At 36.9% G+C, this 26,723-nt stretch overlaps 1 protein-coding gene and 1 long non-coding RNA gene across 5 annotated transcripts in view; one reads left to right on the top strand and one right to left on the bottom strand.

Moving 5' to 3' along the window:
* INPP4B (inositol polyphosphate-4-phosphatase type II B) overlaps positions 1-26,723 on the top strand; it is an 809,117-nt gene that overhangs the window by 399,819 nt on the left and 382,575 nt on the right. For all 4 annotated transcript variants that reach the window (XR_008679096.2, XM_055384744.2, XM_019025935.4 and 1 more), the window contains 2 exons: positions 6,122-6,338; positions 8,611-8,655. Coding sequence is in view for 3 of the 4 variants with exons in the window: in XM_055384744.2 (XP_055240719.1) it covers positions 6,248-6,338; positions 8,611-8,655 (136 nt within the window). In the remaining variant the exon portion in view is untranslated. The remainder of the gene's footprint in view (positions 1-6,121; positions 6,339-8,610; positions 8,656-26,723) is intronic.
* Positions 17,300-21,143, bottom strand: LOC129533070 (uncharacterized). Its single transcript, XR_008679097.2, has 3 exons — positions 21,069-21,143; positions 17,895-18,085; positions 17,300-17,422 (listed from the first exon to the last, which is right to left on the bottom strand). It is a non-coding gene; the product is annotated as an uncharacterized lncRNA (long non-coding RNA).

Genomic DNA, 26,723 nt, shown 5'->3' with positions numbered 1-26,723 from the left:
TTTGGCTGCCCTTAATATTTTTTCCTTCATGTCGACCTTGGAGAATATGGTGATTATGTGTCTTGGGGCTGATCTTCTAATGGAGTATCTTAGTGTGGTTCTTTGTATTTCTTGAATTTGAATGTTGGCCTGTCTTTCTAGGTTGGGGAAGTTTTCCAACTTGGTTCCACTCTCCTTGTCTCTTTCAAGTACTTCAACCAGTTGTAGGTTCAGTCTCTTTACATAGTCTCATATTTCTTGAAGATTTTGTTCCATATTTCTTGAAGGTTGTGTTGGTTCCTTTTCATTCTTTTTTTCTCTAGTCTTGTCTGCCTACCTTATTTCAGCAAGATAGTCTTCAATCTCTGAAATTATTTCTTCTGCTTGATTTATTTGGCTATGGATACTTGTGTATGCTTCACAAAGTTCTTGTGCTGTGTTTTTCAGCTCCAGGTCATTTATGTTCCTCTTTAAACTGTTTATTCTAGTTAGCAGCTCCTGTAACATTTGATCATGGTTCTTAGCTTCTTTGCCTTGGGTTAGAACATTCTTCTTTACCTCAGCAAAATTTGTTGTTACCCACCTTCTGAAGCTTACTTCTGTCAATTTATCCATCTCATCCTCCATCCAGTTCTGTGCCCTTGTTGGAGAGGTGTTGCTATCATTTGGAGGAGAAGAGGCACTCTGGCCTTTCGGGTTTTCATCTTTTTTTTTTTTTTCTTTTATTGATTCTTTCTCATCTTCACGAGTTTGTCTAGTTTCAGTCTTTGAGGCTCCTGACCCTTGGATGAGGTTTCTGTGGGGACATTTTTGTTGATGATCTTGTTGTTGCTTTGTTTGTTTGTTTTTCACTAGTCAGGTCCCTCTTCTGTAGGGCTGCTGTGGTTTGCTGGAGGTTCACTTCAGGCCCTATTCGTCTGGTTTGCTCCTGCAACTGGAGATGTCACTTGAGGAGGCTGGAGAACAGAAAAGATGGGTGCCTGCTCCTTCCTCTGGTATCTCTGACCTCAAGAGGCACCGATCTGATGCTAGTAGGAATGCTCCTGTATAGGGTGTCTGATGACCCTTGTGGGGGGTCTCACCCAGTTGGGTGGCATGGGAAGCAGGACCCATTTAACAAAGCACTTTCGCTGTTCCGTGGTGGAGGGGGCGTGCTGCGCTAGAGGGAAACCTGCTCTTCTGGGCTGCCTGGATTCTACAGAGCTAGCAGGAGGAAAGACTAAGTCTGCTGGTTCACAGAGACTATTGCCACCCCTTTCTCTAGGGGCTCAGGCCCAGGGAGATCAGAGTTCTGTCCCTGAGCACCTGGCTGGAGTTGTTGGAGTTCCTGTAGGGAGGCCTCGCCCAGTGAGGAGGGATGGGTTAGTGTCTGGCTTGAAGAGGCAATCTGGCCGTAGTCTGCCACAGCCGGTGTGCTGGGCTGTGGAGAATACCTCTCGGGACCCAGTCGTCCAGCCTCCCTGGCTTCAGCAGGGGTAAAGTGTGGCCTGGAGCTTTAGTGATAGCTGCCGCCCTTCCCCACTGGGAGCTTAGTGTATTAAGTAGCTAGCAGCTGCAATGTTGGCTCCTGCCCCTCCCCCAAGGAGCTCATAAGGTTTAGACAGCAAGCAACAGCAGCAGTGGTGATGCCGCCCCTCCCCCCAGAAACTTGGCTGACTTAGGCAGATTCCAGCCAAGTGGCTGTTGAGAATCTGCATGGCTCTGTGGTTGGGACCCTAGGCCCCAGTGGCATGGGTTCATGAGTGGGATCTTCCGAACTATGGGTTGCACAGTTCCTTGGAAAAAGCAAGTTTCCCCAGGCTGAATAGCACACTTACTTCCTGCCTCCCTTGTCTGGGTATGGGGGCTCCCCTCCCCTGTATGGCTCTCAGGTGGGCAGCCACACCACACTGCTCTTCCTTTTACTCTCTGGGTCATGCCAGCCACCTATCAGTCCTGATGACAGAACTGGATACCTCAGTTCCTGGTGCAGGATTTGTATGTTCTTTTGCTTCTTTTAGATGAGAGCCTCTGATCACCACTGCTTCTAGTTGGCCATCTCGGCCCACCCCCACTCCCCCAAATAAATTCCTGTAATTTTTTTTATCTTAAAGGGATAACTATGTAGGGATTTTTTAAACATTTCATTAAAAATGATTTTAACTAGAAAAAAATTAAATTTGTGGTAGGAATGGCAAGTTTCATTCTTATTGAAAAGACTTTTTTTTCCTTCATATTTTGGTCATGATAAGCACTCACTAAGTGAGAGCACAAAACAAAACAAAACTAAATGAATAAAAGTTTTTAACTTTCTATCCACTACTGTTGAAAACACTTGTGTTTAAGTATCTTTATGCTAACTCCCCTTTTCCCTGCTTCTTTTCCTAAGATAGTGCCACTTGTGTGAGGAAAAGGGTCTCACATGACCATGTGGCATGGGACAAATGGAACTCACTGGTCTCATGTGTTACTGGGTGGATATTTGCTTTTGTCCATTGAGACACAGCAATCCTGGCCCAGTCACTGCTCCCCCATCTGGCTGGAGTAACCTGTAGCTTAAGCTTGTCCAACCTGCGGCCCCAGGATTGCTTTGAATGTGGCCCAACAAAAATTTGTAAACTTTCTTAAAACATTATGCTTTTTTTTGGTGATTTTTTTTTCTAGTTTATCAGCTATCTGGTAGTGCATTTTATGTGTGGCCCAAGACAATTCTTTTTCTTCCAATGTGGCCCAGAGAAGCCAAAAGATTGGACACCCTTGCTGCATAGATTGTCCTCTCTCATGCTTTCTGACTAACTAGGCCTCATCTTGTCTCTAGATGGCAGAGAAAACCTACTGAGTTTTGGCCATATCCTCTATCTGCTTCTTGGCCTAGAAAGCCAACACTATAACCTCTGCTGCAGGGTCACCGTATCCCTTTTATCAGAGACATGTGCTAGGTCTCAGCTCAGCTTCCTTTTTATCCACACTTTGAGAGCCAGTAGTCTTTTCTCAGGCTCATCCATGAGTGAGAGGAGCAGAGGGAAATGCTGGGTTTAAACTGATGCCCTGTCCCTCTGCCCATCTACTTGATGGGCTCTCTTCCACTCCCAGTAGAAAGTTCAATGTTTCCACAGGGACAACCTGAAAGATGGTTCCTCCTATATTTGCAATGGAGACAGGACATCCACTTGCCATCCACCAGTGAGTTCTCCTCCCTTCTGGGATTTAAAGTCCTAGAGAGGAGCACCACTCCCTGAACCCTGACTTGGTCTCCTCATCTGTCTTTGTCTACCTCTGATTCCAACTTCATGGATTTCAGGAGTGTCTTCAGCTCATTATGTAAAAATTTTGGAATTTGACCATCCAGGTACATCCCATAGTTCACTAAATGAGAGGTAAAGGATTTAGCACATCTTGTTTCCTCAAACTTGTTTTGCCATTTTTTACACTGGACTAAAAAATATCACGTCTCGGTCTCTATAGATGATTGTGAGGTAAAGACTATTGTAAATAAGTTGCATTATTTAATATTTGCAAAGTGACTGCCCTCATTACAATTTTTTACATGTAATCACTAAGAAATCTGACACCTCTTTTTGCTCCTTTCATCTTCTGTACTTTTTATTTTAATCCCTTTAACTTATTTCTTTTAATCTCCATTTCTTTTTTTTAAAAAATCTCAAATTTGATGAGAACTCTGGTATATGACACTGTCCCTGAAATATGCTATTACACAGGAACCATAACAACTAAGGGCATTCTCCTTAACACCAATCTCTCCTGTACCTGCAATTTGCCAGCAGAACACTATCTTGACACGAAGATGCTATTTGATTTACCTATCACTGGTGAGTGAACAGCACTGTACTAATGTTGAGCACATCACATTTGCCCCTTCATTATGTAATGTCTCCAATTTTTCGATGTGTATTGTTAGTCTTGTCTTCCTAATTAATAATAACCTTCTTGTATGATTTTATGTGTCTGTCAGATTGCCCTTTATAATGTGAGTGTACAAAATATTAACAAATATCTGTTATTGTAGTGGTCAGTGAGAAATATTGTTCAATTAAATATAACTGAACTGTAACTACCAATCATCTTTTGTCCCTGGGGGAGGGTGAGAGAACCAAGAGTATTTTCTGAGTATGATGACCATTCAGCTTGTACCTCTTCTGAGTAAGATAAAAGATGTGAGAACTGGCCTGAGTAGAAATATGCTTAAAAGCTATCTCTTTTAAGTATGCTTGTGGTATACAACAACCACAATCTATTATTATGAAAAAATTTTGCAAGTAGGCACAGAAAATAAACTGTTGTATGTTATCATAACCATAGGTAAATGCTCTACTTAACAGCTAAAAATGCAGTTACTTTCTTGAGCTTTGTGACTAATTCCTTCTGAAGTGTGTGCTTGGATAACAAGTACCAAATCTTCAGATTGTCCTCAGTGAAAATAAACAGAATATCAAGAGGTTATCTCATAATTCTTGTTTTGTATATTTAACTTCATTCTCTCTAAAATTGAATTTATTTTCACTTAGCGAATTAGTTTTGCATGGATAGTATGCTTAAAATGGGACCACATTAATGAGACTTTGTAGACATCTTACGTCAGTCTTCTCCTCCCATCCTCAAATTATACAACTGCGCATATACCGATAAACAGAGTTAGATGTTTATTTCATTAATTATTCACCGATAGTGTGCTGAGGTGTTATTTTGCTAGGATTCATCATACCGCCTCCTTTTCACATTTGAAGATGACTGATCAGGATTGTGGGTTGAGTCTTTGGTCAAGAAATATACAGAAGTTAACAAATTATATAGTCCTCATGTCCAAGTCACACATGCCTTGCAGTCTGCTACAGATATTATCTCACTATTAGCATTTGTCATAGGTCTTTGGGAGAACGTGGTGCTATGAATGTGTGTGTTATCAGAAAAGACTTCTAAATTTAATGGTAAAAAAAATTAGGAAGCATGATCGCTGTTCAAGCTTTATTATTAATTCAAAACATAATGTTCAAATTGATGGATTTGGTCTAATTGATGGTGCAATAGCCTTCTACCCCCAGAAATATTCTTGATTGTATCCTTAGAAGCCAATATGTATTTATCTATAATTTTATTATACTATTTTCTAAAAATTCAAGAAGCTTTTTGAATTTAATTTCTGCCAGATTTTTTTAAACTAGAGCTAAATTATAAATGAAGCCACTTTACCAAGAACTGCAAAGAGTGAGGCTGTTGGTTTGTGAAGTTTGAGACATTATTAGTATTCTAAACCAAACTTGATTACTGCTATCTCATTAAACGGCATTGGGCAGACATTTAAATATTTTTATACATTTTAATTCAGCTGGTAACTTGATTTAAAACAACATTGATTTTTTAAAAATTTTATTCTTGGTCATATATATCACGTTAAATATAAAAATGAATTTGTAAGTATTTGAGGCTGTCTGTATGACAGGGTATTAAATTCTTGGAGAGTCTTTCTTTCCCCATGCTAATTTTCATCAATTTTCTATTGCTTTAATTTCCCCTTGAGCTTTAGCTTTTTAGAAGAATGATTCATTCTTTTCAGCATATACCATGATCATTAAACAATTACACCTTTATCAAGTAGAGCAGCAAAAGACTCCATGGATAATAATGAGGTTGGAAACTCTCCTGTACAACCTGTTGGCTCATCTTGGAAGAAGAATGTCATGCCAAATTATTTTTTATGTGGTCAGTAATAATGTTCTAACAAGGGTGGATGGAGAGATGAGCATAAAGGGCAATTCTAATGGAAAGAACGATAGTAATATTCACCTTGCCAAAACATGGTAATGTCTTGACAAGATGCTGCATGCTCTTGCTGCTAAATTAGGTTTTATACTTAGTTAGCAGCCCCTATAGCTATCCACTATCTTACAGACTGAACTAGAAGATAAATAATATACCTTTCATGTTTTAGAAATCTTTCATATGACTATGTAATAAATGCTTTGAGAATACCTATTAAACCTAGACTTTATGATGCATTAACTGTGTGGAATGGTTCTGAAAGTATGAGTGGAGTAGGCAGGAAGAAAGTTTATTTGAATGTAGTTGCAGTCTCTACCTACCTTTACTTTTTAGCTTTATACTGAACTCCAATATGACTGAAATTTTAACTTTTGATGTTTCCTAGGTACAGAATTTCAGAGTGGGATATCAGATCTTTAGGGTGAAGATACATCTACATTAAACCAGAAATCACTAGAACTGACATTTGGACAAGAAAATTTGGAAAATTTTAAAACTGTGAAGGTTGATCATGGAAATTAAAGAGGAAGGGGCATCAGAAGAAGGGCAGCACTTTCTTCCTACAGCCCAGGCCAATGATCCCGGGGACTGTCAGTTCACAAGTAAGTATGTGTGTATCCCTCCCTGTTTTTGCATCTAAAGATGCAAATTGGGTCGATGAAACATACACATACATACATGCATTCATAGATTCATAGGGACTTCGGTTCTAATAAATGGCATGAAATTACCAAGGTATTTTTCCTTTGCACTATTTACCTTGGTGGCATGAGTGTATGATATGCCTCTCATCTTTTATCTTGGGTAAGATAGATGACAGTCCATGAAATGGTTAAATATCAAATAACAAGATTAAATATCTCGAATATATATTAAGAGCCTAATGAATACTTTTTAAGTATACCTTCTAGACACTAATACTTTCTAAGAATAACTGGTATTTATATAATCTTATATGGGAATTTTTTTATACTGTAGAAATTCTCTCTTTAAACCCAAAAGGTACTTAAGTTGAAAGCATTAAGAAAAAAATTGTTGCACTAGAAATTTCGACTGTCACTGCCATACCAGAGAGCACTAGGCCACAAATATAGAGCCAGTGGAGATTTGGCCAAGTTTGCATTTGAACATTAAAATTGGTTTTGTATTACTCAAGTAAATAAAATCATTGGAAGAATTGTATGTTTTCTTTTGTATTTAAAATTCTAGGGTTTCGGTTTTATTGTTTAGCATGAATTATGCCTTTTATGCCTTTTTCCTTTCTTTTCAGAAGATTCCTGTAGTTCAATTATTTAACACTGGCAAATATATGTCTAACCTTCTCTTTTAATTTACATTATAAAGCTAATCTCTAGAAAATTGTATTGGTTGGATGCGTTTTTGAGAAATCTGATTGTCAATGTTTAAAGCAGAGTTAATTGTTAATGACCTTTTAAAAAAACCCAGACATTTCTTTTTTTTTTTTTTTTTTTTGAGACGGAGTCTCGCTCTGTCGCCCAGGCTGGAGTGCAGTGGCGCGATCTCGGCTCACTGCAAGCTCCGCCTCCCGGGTTCACGCCATTCTCCTGCCTCAGCCTCCCGCGTAGCTGGGACTACAGGCGCCCGCCACCACGCCCGGCTAATTTTTTCTATTTTTTAGTAGAGACGGGGTTTCACCATGTTAGCCAGGATGGTCTCGATCTCCTGACCTCGTGATCCTCCCGCCTCGGCCTCCCAAAGTGCTGGGATTACAGGCGTGAGCCACCGCGCCCGGCCAAAACCCAGACATTTCAAGTTCACAAAAACCTACCTAATGATTGTCACTTTAACCTGTCTTGAAAAATCTAAAATTGTTAACCAAAGCAATTGCTAAATGTCAGCAGGAGAAAAAATATACAGTTACTGTGCAAAAATAAATAATAAATAACTGTGAATAAAAAGCAGTTAATTTTTATACAAAAAGGTGATTCTTAAAATATATTAGTGACCAAATGCCAGTAAATTTAAATAGTATCTGATGAATGCACCAGCAAAAATAAGCAAGGAAAGGATTTGTATAATATTCTTTCATTTATGGCCAAATAGTTTACTTTTTCATACATGTTAGTTTTTCTTCTTTGGCCACCCTTGAGTTGTAACAAATGGCCTCCCGTTCATACATCCAGTCATCCACTCTTGTTTAGGAAGCTGCTACACTGTGTGTGGATTTTAGGCATCTACCCATATCACTTCCCACAATGTGATCACTCTACCTTCTAGCTGTTAGATGGTTCCATTTCTGTACCTTTGTCCCCAGACTCACTTTCACTCCTAGCTCATCTTAAATTATTTAGCCGTCTTGTTATATTTTTTAAACATTGCTGACCAAAGGAATGGAAACATTTTACAAAACGTTGGTTTGAGCTATTAATAAATTAGCAGAATAACCAGCACTACAATGTCCATCATAACCTAGCTGAAGATACCTCTTTTGTTACTGATTTACTGCTTACAGCAGGTTAGAGTGGCTTGGAAAAAAAAATCCATTTAAGAGAGTATTTTGGTAAGGGGGTTCTTTATGAAGGATCCACTTCTGTCTACATTGCATCCAAAAGAGATAAACACAGTTGTAAAATATGTTTTATGTTTGCCATGGCTTACAAAAACATTCCTTGGTTTCTTTATAACCATACAGATAAAATGACCAATCAAATCTTAAGTCACATCTAGTTCTGCAACAAATATTATGCCCTGCCCTGAGAACTGATTATTTATAACCCTGATAAACCAAGTTTATTCATTCTGCCAAATACTGTCTTTATTCATTCTGGTCACAATGAAGCATAGCAATATATATTGACATATTCTTGATAATTCAATTTTTTAAAAATCTGAATTTGCTCCTATTATTTATAGGTATCCAGAAGACTCCAAATGAACCGCAGTTGGAATTCATCCTTGGTAAGAAATTCCATCTTATTTATATCAATAAATATAAGAATTTGTGTAGTAGTTTGCAAAGTATATGTAGATTGCTTACATCAGTACATATTTGACAAATTTTTATGAACATTGTTCTATTTTTAAAATTGTTCTATAAGGTAGGTGTTATTTTCTCCAAATTTATAGGAATTAACTTGCTGCCCAAGGATACAGGGTTCAGTGACGATAGTTTTGCCTCTCAACCAGGTCTGCTGATCGCACATTCCATGCCCAGCACTCATTCTAACATAGTAACTGCATTTTGTTGCTAACCAGCATTCCTGCAACTCTGTTTGTCTAATTTTCTATACCTGGGCTGGAGACTGGCCACCTGTAATTTCTCTTTGTGTTCTTTATGGCATTTCCAGGATTCTTGCCCATTTCTCTCATATTCAAGAACATTCCCTGACTCTTCCATATTGATTTTTGTGAAAATGCCAGTGACATTTGAGAATTTAACTTTCAATCAAGCTTTGACTTGTTTAAGCAACTCTAAATATCTGTCACATGTAAAAATTTGTAACTTTGTCCAAGGATGAATTAAAAGTGTGCATTCTGAGACCAGTCCACTACTTAACTAATGAGTGGAAACTACTTTATATGTGAATTAAGTATGACTGCAAAAATACCATTAGGAAATTAGCTACAAAGAGGTACTTAAGGTAAAAATGTGGTTCATATGAACTATATAGACTGGTCTTTTTTTTTTTTTCCTGTCATGGTTCTGAAATATTTCGTAAAGACAGTAGTATTTTTACATTTTATTTTAAACTAAGTTTTATAGACTAATACATGCACATATTCAATTTCATATACAGAGACCACATATAGTATTATAGTATCAAAATCTTTACATATTAATATATATACTAAAGTTTTGGGAGCAAATTGAGATATATATATATATACTCTATACTGGGTTTTAGTGGTTGGAATTTCTAAGTATTTTAGGAACATGCATTTTTATTATGTTTTAAATTTATATTTTTTGCTAAAAACATTTTATTTTAAAATATGACTTATTGAGACCATAATTGGTATGTAATTCATTTTTTGAACATTATTTTTTAAAAATATAGCTAAAAATATGCTATAAATTAAATATTAAAGATTTTAAAATTTTTCCAGGTATTCAGAAACAGGCAGAAATGTGAAAAACTCAAGAAAATTTTATAGTATCAAAAATGAGGCTATTATTTTTTTCTCCCTCTCTCTCTAGAGAGTTTTCAGATTGTATCAGATATAAAAAGAATGTGTTTTAGGAAATGGAGCTGAAGAGCAAAAGAAAGGCTAGGCACTCTTCACTCGTACAACTTGAGCTTTCATCTGTCCATCTTTCATTTTTAAGAGAAGAAACTCACTTTTTACCTTTTTGACAGCACTTCTGAAAACTGAAGTTTCATTAGAGTGATTTGATATATTTCCAAGCACAAATAAAGCTTTCTTGTTTGCCTGCTGGAGAAAGAGGGAATCTGAAGCAACAGAAGCAATTAGGGTGGCAATTGTCAGGCAAATGTGGTGGCCAGCCTTCAAGAAATGGCATACTTGAACCAAAAACCTGTCTTCTAGTGCAATTAAGAGAATCTATCTTGTTCAAAGACCTAACTATGCTGTTTGTTTAGAAAGCCAAGTAAATTTCAGTAACAACACCATCATCACTTATATTTCCGGATTTGAATCAAGAATTAAGAGATTAGCAGCTGCAAGAATTTATTCATAATAATGTTCTTCCAGTATAAAAAAACTTCAATTTCTTTTTTTATATTTATTTTTAAAATATACTAAGAAACAACAACAGATAATTTTATCTTGTCAAATGGCAAGAAATGCTTGATGAGCGAACACAAGTTTACTAAAAAAATACTATTTCAAGTCATCATGGAACTGTGTTGTTGATCCTAGAAGACACAGTCCCCAAACTGTTAGGTTCCTTAGCACTTTAAGATCTTCAACTACACCATTTCTTGAAGAATTTTTTAAAAACTACTCTTTCAAAGCTATTACAGATAAACCCTTGGATGTTTTACTGTCCCTTTTTGTCATTTTTTTCTTTGAGATTTTTTAATTCCACAAATCCTCCAACGTCACCTATTATTGTGTGAGTAACTCCTATTCATTTCCCAATGAAAGAATAATAGCTTCTTAAATATTTTTATCATGTTTAAGGGTGTGCATATTTATTTAATCAGAAGTAAAAAAAGAACAAATTCTAGGAAAAAGAAATTCAGTAAGGAAGAGGGCTTTTTCATCTAATTTTAACTAAATCTTTGATATTTGACTCTCTACTCTTAACCAAAGTATTCAAATTATTTAGGAATTTCAATGACCTTGCTTTCTAAATTAGGAAAACAGCCACACCAATCAATTTGCTAGGTGCCATATTACTTTGTATAAGTTATTTTCCATCAAGGATTTGCGTCTGCTTTGTTTGTGTGCTGCTATATAATAATTATGTCTTGCTGAAGTTCTTCTGCTTATTGAATTCCTCTGCTGAAGTTCCTTACTTATTCAAATAAGTAAGGTAGGAGGTACTTAGTCAATTGAGCAAGCTAATTGGCTAAAAGTGTCTGGAGCACAAGATAAGCATGTACTGAAAAACTGAGTATCTCTTGTCCATTGTTAACTGTATTTCTAATGGTTGACTGCATTTAAATTAAATAATTCACCCCTACAACTGCAACTCTGTTTCCTCATATTTTGTTTCTTTGTGTTAATACTCTTTTTATTTTCACAAAGAAAGAAATAATTAAAAACCTAAGAGAACACTGAGTTTGTTTATGGTTTAATAAAATTGTTTTGATTTCAATAAAGCTGACATTTACAAAGAGGGATCATTTCTTAAAAACTAAGAACATTTCTTTATAGAAACAATTGTGGAAAATGTATAAAGAAGACTAATCTTGACAAGTATATAAAATACATTTCTATGAACTACTTTAAGGTTTTTCTCCTGTTAATTATTCGCCTCCACTTATTATGTCTAGAGTCAATAGAATGCTTATGAGAATATGTCTTCATATTTTTATATGTACACCACATATACTATAAATCCAAAACAATAGACGCTAATACCTATTAAATACATAGGAAAGAATGGCATGCATATGTTTGCATATGTGTTCCTTGTGTTCTTTCCTTGACGCTCTGAAGTAACGTTCTTGAAATTAATTCCTTGATGGCTAATACTCAATGCAAGCCAAATGACCAGATATGGGGTACAATAAAATATACATTTTGTACATGTCAACAAGCTTTGGGGTTGATTATGTTAGGAATGGGGGCTTGGAAGCTAGAGTGAAAGCATTAATAAGCACAGGTCATTTATTCATCTAAATTATATTGGGAGAGGCATAGAAAGCCTGTATATAAAATCATTTCAGATGGTGTTAAGTTCTATGTAGACAGAAAGACTAGGCCACTGGATAGAACATATCTAGGGGAGAGGCACTTGACTTGGGCGAAAGAGAGACTACTTTAGATATAGTTTTCAAAGAAGACCTCTATGTGCTTATGCAGGGTATAGATACTAATTTGGATATTGTCCATATTGAGCCTAAGAATTGGGTGACTTTCCAAGTAGGAGGGGACAAGCTATACTAGACACTGAAATGACACATAATAGGGTTCTTATAATGGGAATACTGGGATCGAAGGGTAGTAAATTAGGTTAGTGATTTGACCAGGAATGAAACCAAGTTATACGTTGTTCTGGTTTCAAGGTAAGAAAAAAAAAGCCACAGTGAAAATGGCAAGAGAGTGGAGGACCATTTGCTGGGCTACTGGAATCCCAAGATCAGAGTAGGACAATTGCAGGATAGACTAGATGCTGAGCTAGTGAGATCTCATTCTCATACTTCTTGTATTGTCCCCTCACTTTCACCCTTACCTAAGCTGCAGCTATCTGAATAATGGGATCAGGCCTGGTGATTGGATGCTGCTGAACATCTAGTGAGTAAAGGATGGAGAGACATGGGATTTGAAGCCAACTGATTGTTAGATCTTTTGCCTTTTGTGGAGCTGTTTTATTTTAAGAATCCATGTATTATGTATAGAATAATTTTCTTTGGAAAAGTTTTTTTCTCTTAAATTTAAAATGTGCTGACTCCTTCACCATAGGTTTCACTAGCACATAAAATAGGAGTAACCTGTGATTCAAATTGTTTAACAGAGCCTTTATTTCTTGGTTTTCTCTAAAATGGGTAAATCTACATTAGCTGGTATAATTTTATATTAATATAGCAAAAATTATCACAAAAATAAATAATAGGCAATGTAGAAACACATCACAATTATATCTAGAATGTGGCCATCCATCATACATTTTTAGACATATTTAACCCTCTTTTTCCTGTTTCACCATCTCATTCCCTGGCTTTTCTTCTATGTCAAATTCAGGAGGGATGAAAGAAAGTAAAAGCCACTGTATTTCATCCCCAACTCAGAGTTGATGAATATAAGTTATTATTTAATTTTTAGAGTGAAACATACATTCATAAGATAGGATATTAATCAGTCATTAAAAATCATTTAACAGAAGGATATTTCATCACACAAAAGAATATGAAAGTTTTTAAAGCAGGATAATATGCACAATATGGCCTTTGTTTAACTATCTGTGTCTGTGTGTGCAAGATAACAAGATTGGAAGGTGTGTGTATCTTCAGTCATGGTTCTCACCAGTTGGTAGAATTTTTATTTCCTTTGTTATGCTCTTCTATATCTTGTAAGGTCTTTGCAATGTACACATGTAAATTTCATAATCAAGTGTTGTTGTTTTTAATAAATAACCTGAATGCACTGAAGAAGAAAAATGGCATATCTTAAGTAAAATTCTACTTTTTGCCTTTAATTAACTCTAAATAGAATTAGAGAAATTAAACTACTACTCTTGAAATCATTAAAAAAACAGTTAACAGCTAAACTATTTCCTAGGGTATCTAAGAATATTAGGGATTGCATAAAAATTTTATGAGAAAGAGTAGTCACTGAGGCTAACTAAGGAAGACTGACTAAAGCCAATTTTTGAAGAAAGGAAACAGGATTAGAATAATTAGAGGAAAGGGGAAGTTACATTCTAGAGTAGGAGAGCTGTATGAGCAGATGGTTTGTGTTTGGAACAAGATGAAAGCTCCAAATTCAGAACATACAAAAAAGACACACAATAAATAATTATTTATTATACAAGCTACATATAGAAAGGCCCGCCATCTTGTATTTCTAGAAGGAAAATGAAAACAGTATTCTCCTCAAATAGGATTCCTGATTAATCTACATCCTGATCCTTTGGGAAGAGTGGTAAGTACATAAAAAATACATAAAGGTTTTTTTTTTAATAGGAAATTAACTTCATATTCACTCAGTAAGCCACCACTTGTAGAAGGTCTGTTTTTTTTCTATGGAAGCAGATGATTGTAAAAAGTGTCATGTGGATATGCAATTCAGTATACATCTGTACCAGGTAAATGATGTGTACCGTCCTGGAGTTTAATGATTAAAATTCAGTTTTTTCACAACAATATGTCCTGGTACAATGACAAGAGGTCCTTACGTAGGTTAATTCAAATATTATAGTGGCTATAAATAAGGAGTGCTTATCCTCTTTGGTGGTTAAGGCTTTGTCCAGGAGAGAGCTGATTCTAAATACTTTGTCTGTTAGGTCATGTATTAAATAATGTGAACTGATTTTGGATTTTATATATGCAGGTACTGTATTTTAGTAGCCCATTTAGGGGAAAAAAAAAGATAAAATCATGTGATCAGTTTTCTGTGCTCGGTATTTAAAAATGTATAGAAATGTGCCCCAACTGACAATCTGCACAAGAAAATGTCTCATCGCTTTACAGACAGAGCATTTACAACTTGCAGGGGCCTTCATTAACCTGAATGTCAGGTCCATTCATACTTTATGAATTGCTATAAATCAGGCATTGTTTTATATGTTTTTCTAAAAGGAAAAATCATAAGAGGCCCAACTTATGAATTATCTTCTATGTTCACAATCCTACTCTCTTGCTGGTCTGTGTTCTATAAATGATTATAGAGCTCTGACTTTTTTAAAACTCCAGTGGGAGAATGGAGGGTTTTAGGATATCTTCTTTAGTATTTTCGCCTTCTACATGGCATGCTAGCTGAAGGGAATACCAAGCACAGAGGTATATTTTTGCATTTATCCTATTGATAAAACTCTTACTTCACCACATAGGATGCAATAAGAGAACCAACGGCTAAGAATTAAACAAAGCCTGTGCTTGCCTTATTTTATATTTTGCTGCCTCATTATAAGTTGATTGCCATCCGTTCTCTTGATTCTGTTTTTTGTTTTTTGTTTGTTTCTTTCTTTTTAGATAAGGTTTCACTCGGTCACCCAGACTAGAGCACAGTGGCATAATCATAGCTCACTGCAGCCTCCAACTCCTGGGCTGAAGCAATCCTTCCACCAGCAGCTTCCCAAGTAGCTAGGACCACAGGTGCACATGACCATGCCTGGCTAGTTTTTTCATTTTTATTTTTTGTAGAGAGGGGGTTCTCACTATGTTGCCCAGGTTGGTCTTGAACTCTTGGGCTCCAGTGAATCTACCACCTCAGCCTTCCAAAGTGCTGGGAGTACAGGCATGAGCCACCACACCTAGCCTTCTTGCTTCTTATAGTGTAACACATCCCTTATAAAACATTGAATTTCCCTGAACTACCATTTTCTGGGCACCTTCTAATGACAAGTCATTGTTCAAAGACCTAGGAGGACACAGCAACAACTACCATTTTTTCAGCATCTATTACGAGCTTAACTTTACAAACAGCATGTCATGAATTTCTCACCACAACTCTACAGGATAATAATATTAAAAGTAACTCTTATTGATTGCTTACTTGTTTGCCATATGCTGTTCTAAATAATTTACATATATTAATTACTTCTTATCATTTCATTACGATGAATTGCTCTTTTATCATCCCTGATTTCTATGTAAGAAAACTTAGAATTAAACCGGTAAAGTAGTGAGCCTAAGATTTGAACCCAGGAGTCTGAGTTCATACTATAATATCTCTCCCATATTATCATTACTGGACAGATTAAGAATCCTAGATTCTCAAAGGTCTGCGTTCTAAAGATCTTACAGAAGTTGAATGATGGAGTCAGGATCTAAGCTGAGTTTTGTCTGATTTGGAGGCTCCTGCTTTTAACCATCAGGCAATATCCCCCTCCTCACTGATTTGTACTTCCTAGGAGTTTTCAGGAGGTGATGAGGATAAACAACTTTAATAATGTCAGGCAGATTGTGGTAAGGGCAAAATAAAGGCATAAACCAAAAACTATGGAAGCACTGAGCAAGTATAATTCATTGTAACAATGGCATCAAAAACAGCATCTCAGAGGAAGAGGCATTTGGACCAAGTCTTAAAAGAATGAGCAGGATTTCAGTTGGTTTAGGAGGAACATGAGAGAATTCAGAAAAAAGAAATAGAAAAATACATGAAATCCTGGAGCTCATTTTCCAAGGTCATGCATTTAATGCTCATTTACATTTCTCTCTTTATTGCTTATAATTCCACTGTAAAATAAATTAAAGCTCTAGAAATTCTCTTGCAATATTCTATAATTGTTGCATGTATATCAGAGACTCATTTTAAAATTCTAAATGAACACAAGTCTTTAAACATCTTTATTGCCACCAAATTATATGTAGGTATCATGAAGTATTGAGTCTTACTGCCTCTGGGGCTGTGCTAGATGAAACTCAGAGGAGGCTCAGGCCATGCTGAGCTGGACAGGGAGGATTTTTTAGGCAGGCTGTGCCTCTAATTGCCTACTTATATAGACAATAATTTTCCCATTGAGGCTTTCTTTGAGCTATGTCAATTTTGAGAGCATCAGATAACTAGCAGTACTTTTGAGGAGATATTTTTCAGAACAGGCATTCACCAACAACTCAACAACAAAAATAAAGACAACAAATAGAAATGGATTTGCATTCCAGGCTGAAACAGCCTAAGTAGGGAGGCAATATAGCTTCCAACTAAGAACTAGGAGTATGATGCCAACTTGCTAGTGTTTGAATCTTATCTTTGCTACTCTATAGCTGTAAGGCGTTAGAAAAATAGCCCAATGTTTCTGAATCTCTATTTCCTATCTGGAAAATGGGAAGGATATTACTATTTACCTTATAAAGTTCTTGTGATGATTAAATGAGTTAGCATTAGTGGCTGGTTAACTTATGATTAATACTTCCTTGAATAAATCACTTTATCACACTCAAAACTTCCTTGAGCAGGGAGTCTAGCCACTGTACTTTTGTGCATAGTAATTGCCATCACTTGCTGAACACCTTCTAAGCACAAGGCATTAAACACTTTTGACATTTTCTCCTTTGTTCCTATTACAGGCTCAACAGCTGCTTCCCATTACCTATGTTTCACAGACAAGTTCATTCACTTGTGTGAAGGCCTATATCTAGAATGTAGAGCAATCTGGATTTTAATTCCAAAGGCCATGTTCTTTGTGGTCTATGATTAAAAGTACAGGAATGGGAAAGAGAACAGCAATAAAAGGTCATCTAAGGCCTACATGAGGTTTTTGTACTTCTGATATAGTTATTTAATTGAAAGAAGAGAAAATGAACCAATTAGAGCTTCTTTACACATCTGTCAGGTGGGTAGTGGTTTTCTGGTGACCAAGATTTAGCATGTTCTGCAGTTGGATTGTAGCCTGTTCTTAGTGACACTGGTTTAAATTCACATTTGGCGCACCCTGCAGATATGAGATATGATACATCAATTAATAAATGAGAAGTATATAAGACCTCAAACTTTTCTCTCCCACTTCTCCTTGCCAGGACTATATCATTTAACTGAACTGCTGTTGACATAAAATAGATCTATTCTTCTTGTCATGTTTCTTTCTAAGTAATACATTGTAGGAACTTTTTAATTAAGGGATATCTTTAATCAGGTTTAACTTCACAGGCTTAAATTGATTATTCAACATGGATTAAGCAAAATATTTATTAGTTATTTTTTCCTAGATGTTTCCTTTATACTTTTTTTTAATTTGTCTTTCATCCATGACCAACATATCCCATACAGTTTATTTCTACTTCTGTGTGGTTTACCTAATTACTTTCTCCCTCCATTGTCTAATTACTGAGAGCATTGGTCACTGAAGCAAGTCCCTCTGTGCAGCATCTGTTGCTACTTAGGGGTAATTGAGGAATCAGGACTACCTCAGGGCTTTGTTTATCAGATGCTTTTGCTTTCTGTAAAATCAAAAGCCACCAGGGTTGGGAGAGAGAGAGGTCCCCTGATGTTGCTGTCTGTGTGGTTGAAATTTGTCAGTCAGTCTTCTTGTTGAGCAGATGGCATCCAAATGTATCTTAAGTCACTTGGGGACCATGCCATGGGGACATGAAGAGACCTAATGGAGTGCAATTAAAGATTACAGATAAGTTCTCTTACATTTCTATTGTACAAAACAGTCTTTCCCCCAAATGCTTCTTATTTGAGCTTTTGTGGTTGGCAAAGGCAATGTTATTCCTATTTTGTAGTGGAAGAAACTAAATCTTTGAGTGGTTAAGTGACTTGCCTGCAGTGGCATTTCTGGTAGAAGAAAGCCCAAAGCTTAAGTTCTCTGTCCCTTACTCCTCCATCACCTCTACCAGTGACAAAGAGATTATTCTCAGCTGTTATCCACAGTGATAAGGTGGCAGAAGTCCGTGTGAGCATATGGGTATTCCCAGGTCAAAATTTGCTCAAATTTAGAATGTCAGTTTTATCCCAGTGCAAATTACTTTTCCCTCTAAGCAATTCCAAGGCCCACAGCTTTAGGTAATATTTATAAGCCTTTGTTTTCAAAATGTGTAACTCTTGCTCTCATTTTTCCACAGAGCTTTCTACTTCCATATTCAACTGGCTACCAGATAACACCACTCGCTTGTTTAGGAGGTTATCTTAAAAATTTTAAGATGGCGAGAACCTGAGTTCTTAAATCTTTACTTTTGTCCCCCCAAATATTTTATTCCCCCATGATATCTATCTCCATAAAGCACACCACCATCCACTTAGTTACTCAAATCCCCAAACCATAATGCCTTCTTGATTCTTCTTTTTCTCTAACCTTACATTAAATCCATCATCAAGTCCTGTAAGTTGTAGGTTGAAAACATATTCTGAATTTCACCACCTCTTTCCATCCCCACCACTGTCCTTCAATTCCAAGCCACTGTGAACTCTCACCTGCACCAGCAGGCAAGTCCTTGTGAGTCTGTTTCTATTCTTGTCCCTGCTCAGTCTCTACCTGATGGAACAGCCAGTCTTCTAAAAATGGAAATGTAATTTCTTTACTCCCCTAGTTAAGATCTTCCAATGGCTTCAATTTTACTTAGAGTAAAATCAAAATGGGTCTTAAGGAGCAGGCCATTCTCACCTTACCTTGTGTCAATTTTCTAGCTCACTCTCTATCAACCCATGGGGCTTCTTTCTGCTTCTCAAATAGGTCAGATGTTTGGGTCTTCATACTTATTGTCCCCCCTTAGCTGGTTCCTTGGTATGTTTTAGGTCACAGCTCAAATGCCACCTCATCAGAGAACATTTGCCTGATCTACCAGTCCCTAACACTCTCAAGTTTATTACACTGTTTAGAATTCTCATTGTTTTTTAAAAAAATTTCTTGTCATACTAGACTATAAGCACCATAAAATGGGGAATTTATTTTCTTGTTCAATGCTGTGAAACTGTCACCTAGAATCATATTGGGCACATTTGGACATTCAATAAATATCTATGGGCTGATATGCATGAATTCCATTGCTTTATCCTCACATATTTATTCATAAAATAAATCAATATATTTATATATTCCCTTGAAATGTTTCATAATTCTTGCCAACACAATTATTTGTAAAAAGTAATCCATTTTAAAATTTCAAATGAATATAATTATTTAACCTTTAAAATTTCATTGTTTGCAAATGAATATATTATATTTTAGAGAAATAGAGTCTTTTGGCCTTGGGGTTCTTTTAGAGAAAATTGACAAGAAGAATCAGCTTATAGGCTGGAGGTGAACAAGTTGAGTTCTATAATTAGACTGCATATCTGTTGACTGCATACATGTGTAGAATTGGGGAGCCAAAATCATTGCAATGTAACCTGAAGATTCCTATGTTATGACAGCATCAAAGAAGCAACCAATCTTCTTGCAGAAATGTTCTTAAGAACAGACATATACAAATAACAACAAGAACAGACAACTGAAATAATAGAAATAGACTGACATAAGGAGATTTGAGCTTAAATTTTAGCTTACAACATGTGCCCGTGAGGGAAGTCAGGGCCAGGCTGGTATTTGGGCTGCCAGCCTGAGAGAGCCTTTGGATCCTGACACTGCCTCAAAAATCCTGAAAAATTCATCATTCCTGGGTCGTTTTGCAAACTAAATCAGACAGCATTCCTAAAGCACTAAGAATAGTGCTAGATGTGTAAGTGATTCTCCAATGGTATTATTCTAATTATTATCTTGGGTTAATCCCTTTCTGTCCCTGAAACTCTGATTCCTTATCTGTGAATTGCAGATAATAATTCCTATTTTGCAAGTTGTTTGAGCTAATATAGATGAAATTGAGAAGTATATTACTAATACATTGTTAGGAATTTAATACATTTTTTCACACATTTTATTTAATTGGATCCACACAAGCACTAAGTGAGAATAAACATAATTATCATCCCCATTTCCAGATGAAGATACTAAGACTCCGTAACAAACCCAAAATCACACAGTCAGGACTGAATCTATGGCCCTCAACTTTTGGCAATTTGGAAGGTAGAGCAAGTAAGAACTGCCAAGAAGACCTTAAACAGAAGGGAAGGTGCATCATATTCTCATCTTGCCTAGGCTACAGTGCATCCTGGAAGAGGTTCTTTTTAATTTAATTTGAGTAGTGTAAACTACTCTTCTGTTCTGAAACTTCCTGTATGCCTAGGGCTCTGAAGCTTTCTACTTTGAGCTAGCAGCCACTCTGCTGAGCTTTCATTTGAACTGCTCTCCCTGGAGATCCCAAATATTCTGAGAAGCATGCTCTTTTTTCCTTCAAACACTGATCCTCTTAGAACTACTCTTTCCCACGAAGTTGTCTGATCTAGGTTGCTTTCACAAACTGTTGAATTGGTGGATTTTGCTCCAAGTAGTTAGACCCTCTGCTTTCCAGCCAGCCCAGATTTGCTTTCTCACTTATAAACTCCTCCTTCTCTTATATCCTGGATCACTAGTCATTTCTAGCTTTAGCTTATCTGTATAAAGCTTGTTTTATTTCCTGTGAGTCAACTGTCTTATGACAGAAGAATCGACACCCTCAAAGCCCTAGTTAGTCAAATGAATATTGAGATTGTCTTTTGCCTACACAGAATCACACATGATTGATGACTGAAGCGAAACTGGAGTTATCTTCTTTAAGCGCTTCAAAACTGGTTCTTGCCCAAAGGATGATCTAGATGAAGACAATAAAATGAGAAGCTCATTATGCCCCTAGAACCATCTATTTTTCTCATTCTTCCCTATTCCTCTTACTTCCTAATCTGTCTTTTTATGTGTCTTCAATTTAATAATTTAATTCTACTGGTAAAATATTTGGCATTTGAGCAATAGCACATAGCCATTAAGCCCAAACAAATTTTCAGGAAAAAAAAATTACTTAAATAATTTTTAACCTTAATTTAGACATCATTTCCTAAAATTCAAGCCCTTAACCAACCACCATCTGCACAATGCAATTCTCCTGAAATATTTTGGTTTGGGAAAGCATGCTCAGGGTTTGGTAAAACCCAGACCATGAGTCAGTGTGTTGTATGGGAAGTCATCTGGATTGAACAGCTGCCTCCCTGTCGGCTTGCTACCTCCTGCCCAAAAAAATACCCTGAGGAGACTGTCAACTCCTCAAGACAACATTCCAGGCCCCTATTTTCTTTATTCTCCCTCAAACTCCTAAATACCTGCCTGACACTATTTTTTTTATTATACTTTAAGTTTTAGGGTACATGTGCACAACGTGCAGGTTAGTTACATATGTATACATGTGTCATGTTGGTGTGCTGCACCCATTAACTCGTCATTTAACATTAGGTATATCTCTGAATGCTATCCCTCCCCCCTCCCCCCACCCCACAACAGGCCTGGGTGTGTGATGTTCCACTTCCTGTGTCCATGTGTTCTCATTGTTCAATTCCCACCTATGAGTGAGAACATGTGGTGTTCGGTTTTTTGTCCTTGTGATAGTTTGCTGAGAATGATGGTTTCCAGCTTCATCCATGTCCCTACAAAGGACATGAACTCATCATTTTTTATGGCTGCATAGTATTTCATGGTGTATATGTGCCACATTTTCTTAATCCAGTCTATCATTGTTGGACATTTGGGTTGGTTCCAAGTCTTTGCTATTGTGAATAGTGCCGTAATAAACATACGTGTGCACGTGTCTTTATAGCAGCATGATTTATAATCCTTTGGGTATATATCCAGTAATGGGATGGCTGGGTCAAATGGTATTTCTAGTTCTAGATCCCTGAGGAATCGCCACACTGACTTCCACAATGGTTGAACTAGTTTACAGTCCCACCAACAGTGTAAAAGTGTTCCTATTTCTCCACATCCTCTCCAGCACCTGTTGTTTCCTGACTTTTTAATGATCGCCATTCTAACTGGTGTGAGATGGTATCATTGTGGTTTTGATTTGCATTTCTCTGATGGCCAGTGTTGATGAGCATTTTTTCATGTGTCTTTTCTGCCTGACACCATTTTGTGCACTCACTCGGAGTCCAGCCATCTTGAGTCCACTCCCCTTAGCCATCCACCTTTGGTAACTGAAGCCCTGACTTTCCTGCCACCCTTCCTGTAACCTTTCTCCACCAGCCACACTGGCCTCATCTTTTGGTTCAGAGGTAGGTCAGGGAAGCAGCCCCTCCCCAATAACCTATTTGCACTGCTGAATCCACTCATGGGCCATATGCTTGTACTGGACAGAAATCCTATTGGCTCCCATATCAGTGGTAGTTGTTCACCTCGGCTCCTGGAGAAAGGGTGGTAAAAGGCTTAATTAAGGTGGTTCCTTGCATTTCTTTTTCCACTTACTTCTTCAGCCTAATCCTAACACTACAGGTTTCCATGAACTGACTCACAATATTGCTTTTAGTATTCAGGGGGACCTGCTTTCCTTCTTGGAATAACATTTTCATCCTTTCTTAAGCAGCACATATGTTCCCACTGAAAAGAGCAGCAGAAAGCTGCAAACACTTGTTGTTTCCAAAGTGGAACTTGGATTTGGAGCATGCACAAAAAGAGCCAAGTCTGAATGCAACGATAGGCGGTGCTAGGCCAGCTTAGAATTTATGGCATGAAGTGTGGGATATCACAACCAGAAAAGATGCGGGCACAGACTTGTTTTTATTTCAATTGCTTGAGGATGGAGTCTTAGCCACCTAGGTAATATTCATGAAAGCAAGACAAAATAGGATTTTCTGAGGACTGACCTGAGAAGCTAAGGGAGCAGGGCATAAGCTTGAGAATGGGAGTCTTCTGGTACTGACAACAATTATTTGAACCAAATTTGTTCTTTTCATATGCAAATAAGCTGTCTGCTGTACAGCTGGTATCTTCATTTTTCCCAGCACAGACAATCCAAGAGCATTTCCCAAGAGCACCATTGTTCCAGGTAGAGGTTGTGTTGTTTTTCTTTCCCTCTTGATTCTTCAGTGACACTTAAATTGAGAATTGGTACTGGGTGTGAAGTTTATTTTAGTATCAATAATATTCCCAGCTAAAGAAGTGAATTTTATCTTCTCAGCCATTTTTTTTTTATTTAAAAGCCCAGCACATTTCTATTTAACACACACACAGACACATAAAATAATGGTGACATGTTTTAATACTGTTGTGTTATAGGATGGTAAAAAAATAACAAACTTTATTTCAGGGCTTATTTCCCAACAATCTGAATCTAATATTTTACTTCAAGGAAATCAGTTTAATTTACAAGTGAATCAGTTGTAAAGAAATTTAGGAGCAATGATGCTCAAATCTCAATGTGGCAAGAATTCTAAAGCAATATTTCTACAATAAAATCTCTTAAATTCCCTCTTGCAAATTATTACCTATATTCCTCAATAACTCTGTCATCTGTTTTCTCCGCATGGTATTAGATTCATCCTTTCCTCAAGTTTTATTTGGATTCTATTATCAGAGGGTTGAGAGTCTTAAAATTCTTGTTGCAAAGCTAAATCACCACTGAATATGCAGACAACCAGACTAAGCAGAATGACATTATTGAAAACAAATTAACTCAGATTGCTGAATACTAAGCTGTTGGTTAAATAAAAAGATAGTATTTATCCTTCAGCCAGACATTGTAACCACAAATATTGACTGGCTGGTTAGTTAAAAATATGAATGTGGAACTAATGGAACTATGAGACAGCAATAGGCATGTTGTTCTAGATGTGAGCTAACACAAGGAAAGGGTCTAAGGCCAATACTTCCTGGTACATATTAAGCATTTAGCAAATTATGCTTCCTGCCACTCCTCACCTTCTTTGCATGTTTTATGTATTATCTTTAATAATAAAAACCCTAAAATATGGAAAATATTAGCGTTTTATGATTGCAAGATAGGAATACTAGTATCTAGCATTATTCCAATATGCCTAAGAGATTCTTGCATTAGGATGGCTTTATTTATTTGTCTGTGTGTTTATTCACTCATTTAGTTTATGTGTATGTATGAGCTGATTCCTTAGGTTGATTTCTTTTCTTTCAGTCTTAAACATTGAATTGCTTTTATCCGCTGACCTTTTAGAAAGCTAAAATTAGTACTATTATTTTCCCTTATATGCATATTGTCTTTCTTGGAGAGAAAGACCCTGACTTTGAATTTGGGACATTAATTTTTAGAACTTAGTGCCTTAAAAGACAAAAGAAAACAAACTAAAAAAACCCACACATTTTCTAATTTTTTTAATGCCAACTTTTATACATTTGTTCCTATTTTTCCAACAAATATGTCTTATGTTGGCAGCGATGCATGGTCCTTTAGGAAGTGCGTGCCAATTAAAATCTCCCACACAAAAGTTAAGGAGAACATAACACATTTTTGTTTTGTTTCTATAAAGACTTTAAAACCAGTGAACTGAGGGGAGAAGCTGTGGTTTGTTAAGAGCAGTGTGTGCTTGACTCCTAGAGTCCCAAGTCTTATAAAATATATGAGTGGTGACTTTGATAACCTCGTCTTTCGGAGTGATGAGAGTAACACATATGTTGGAGAGGAAATATGAGATGGCAGAGAAGAGAAGAAAAAAGAATAATTTCAAAGGAAAATTACAAAAAGCAGGCTTGCCCGATTGAAAATAAGCTAAAATGAGAGGAAGGACAAGATGAGAGCTACTCTCAATGAATTAAAGACTCAAAGATTTTACAGAGAATACAGAAGAAAGATGGGAGGATATATATTCATGGCCATAAATCAACTCAGCATGATATAGAGACATATTCTTCTAAGAAATAACCATAACCAGATAGTAGTGAAGAGAGTATTTCCAACTGCTTGTGCAATTCTCATTGTGTGGATATTAGTATAGGCAGGGACACTGTACATTCTGTCATTTTACTATATATAATTGAATTATCATGGATTGTAGTGCACTGAGCCTAGGAAGCATCCTCTTCTGAATGTACTCAGGGGATCTGAGCTGGAGAGGTTGACATCCTAGGCTTCAGAAAATTGCTGTCTTAAAATTCTTGAGGGGAAGGAAGAATAAAAAACCAAAAAAGGCAAAGGAGATTAAAAATAGAAAAGCATATTATACTAATAAAGTAATTAGAGGGGCTATTAGGCTTTTTAAGTGCTCTATATATCTTTTAATGTATGATATAAACTGATTTAATCTAGATGTAATCACTGGTATAGAATGTTAACTGTGAAACCATATAATGGAGTCCAATAATTTATTGGACTGGAAACATAACCTAAATTGGCTTATCAGTTGATTAGTGGAATCTAATTTTCTGAAGTACCAAGAGGAAAGACATATATGTGACAGTTTTGAGAAACCTGAACAAACATTAAGAATTTCTGAATAAAAAACTGCCCCCTAGGCTGCAAAAGTCTTTTGCACATCCTTAGGGAAATGATGTGAGATAAGAATGGTGCTATTGAGGGAGGTGGGAAGCCAAATGGTATTTCCCTAAAGCTCTGGGTTTTTTCGTTTTGTTTTTGAGACAGAGTCTCACTCTGTCACCCAGGCTAGAGTGCAGTGGTGCAATCTCAGCTCACTGCAATCTCTGCCTCCCTGGTTCAAGTGATCCTCGTGCCTCAGCCTCCCGAGTAGCTGGGATTACAAACGCATCACCATGCCCAGCTAATTTTTGTATTTTTTGTAGAGATGGAGTTGTGCGATGTTGGCCAGGCTGGTCTCAAACTTCTGACCTCAAGTGATCCGCCTGCCTGGGCCTCCCAAAGTGCTGGGATTACAGGCATTAGCCACTGTGCCTGGCCCCTGTTTGTATTAAGGCCACTTTTCTATTCTAGGATGCCAATGTCCTCTGTACTCTGGCCCTTTTTGCTCTTAACAGGCATGGATTTATCTCTCCCATTTCTCCTATGCAGTGTCTGTAGAGGGCATAAGAGGTGAGCTTTCATTAGATTCGAAGGTGTGCTTCTATGAGACTATATTGGGCTCTAGCTGTAACATTTAGTTTTAATTGCAAGAAAAAGAAGCTTTATTAGCATCCATAGTCTTCCTTTTTGATGAAGGAAATGTACAGAGCAGAGAAGCAACTCTTTCCCTGACCCTTTGGGACATCTCAGTAGTTAAGCAAATGCTCCCCTGTGGGCCATCATCCACTGAGTAATGGAACCCTAACCTCCTAGTTAAACCCCTGCTTAAAGGGTGAGTTGACCATTTACATGTAGCACATATGCTGGGAGAGAGAAAGTCAAGTTTGCTTTCTCCATTGTAAGTTTCTCTTTGGAAGTACCTCATTAGAGGTGAAAATTACAAGTGCAAGTGTA

Source organism: Gorilla gorilla, chromosome 3 (genome assembly GCF_029281585.2).
Source record: "Gorilla gorilla gorilla isolate KB3781 chromosome 3, NHGRI_mGorGor1-v2.1_pri, whole genome shotgun sequence".
NCBI lineage: Eukaryota > Metazoa > Chordata > Mammalia > Primates > Hominidae > Gorilla > Gorilla gorilla.
This window is presented reverse-complemented; position numbering and strand designations above follow the sequence as displayed.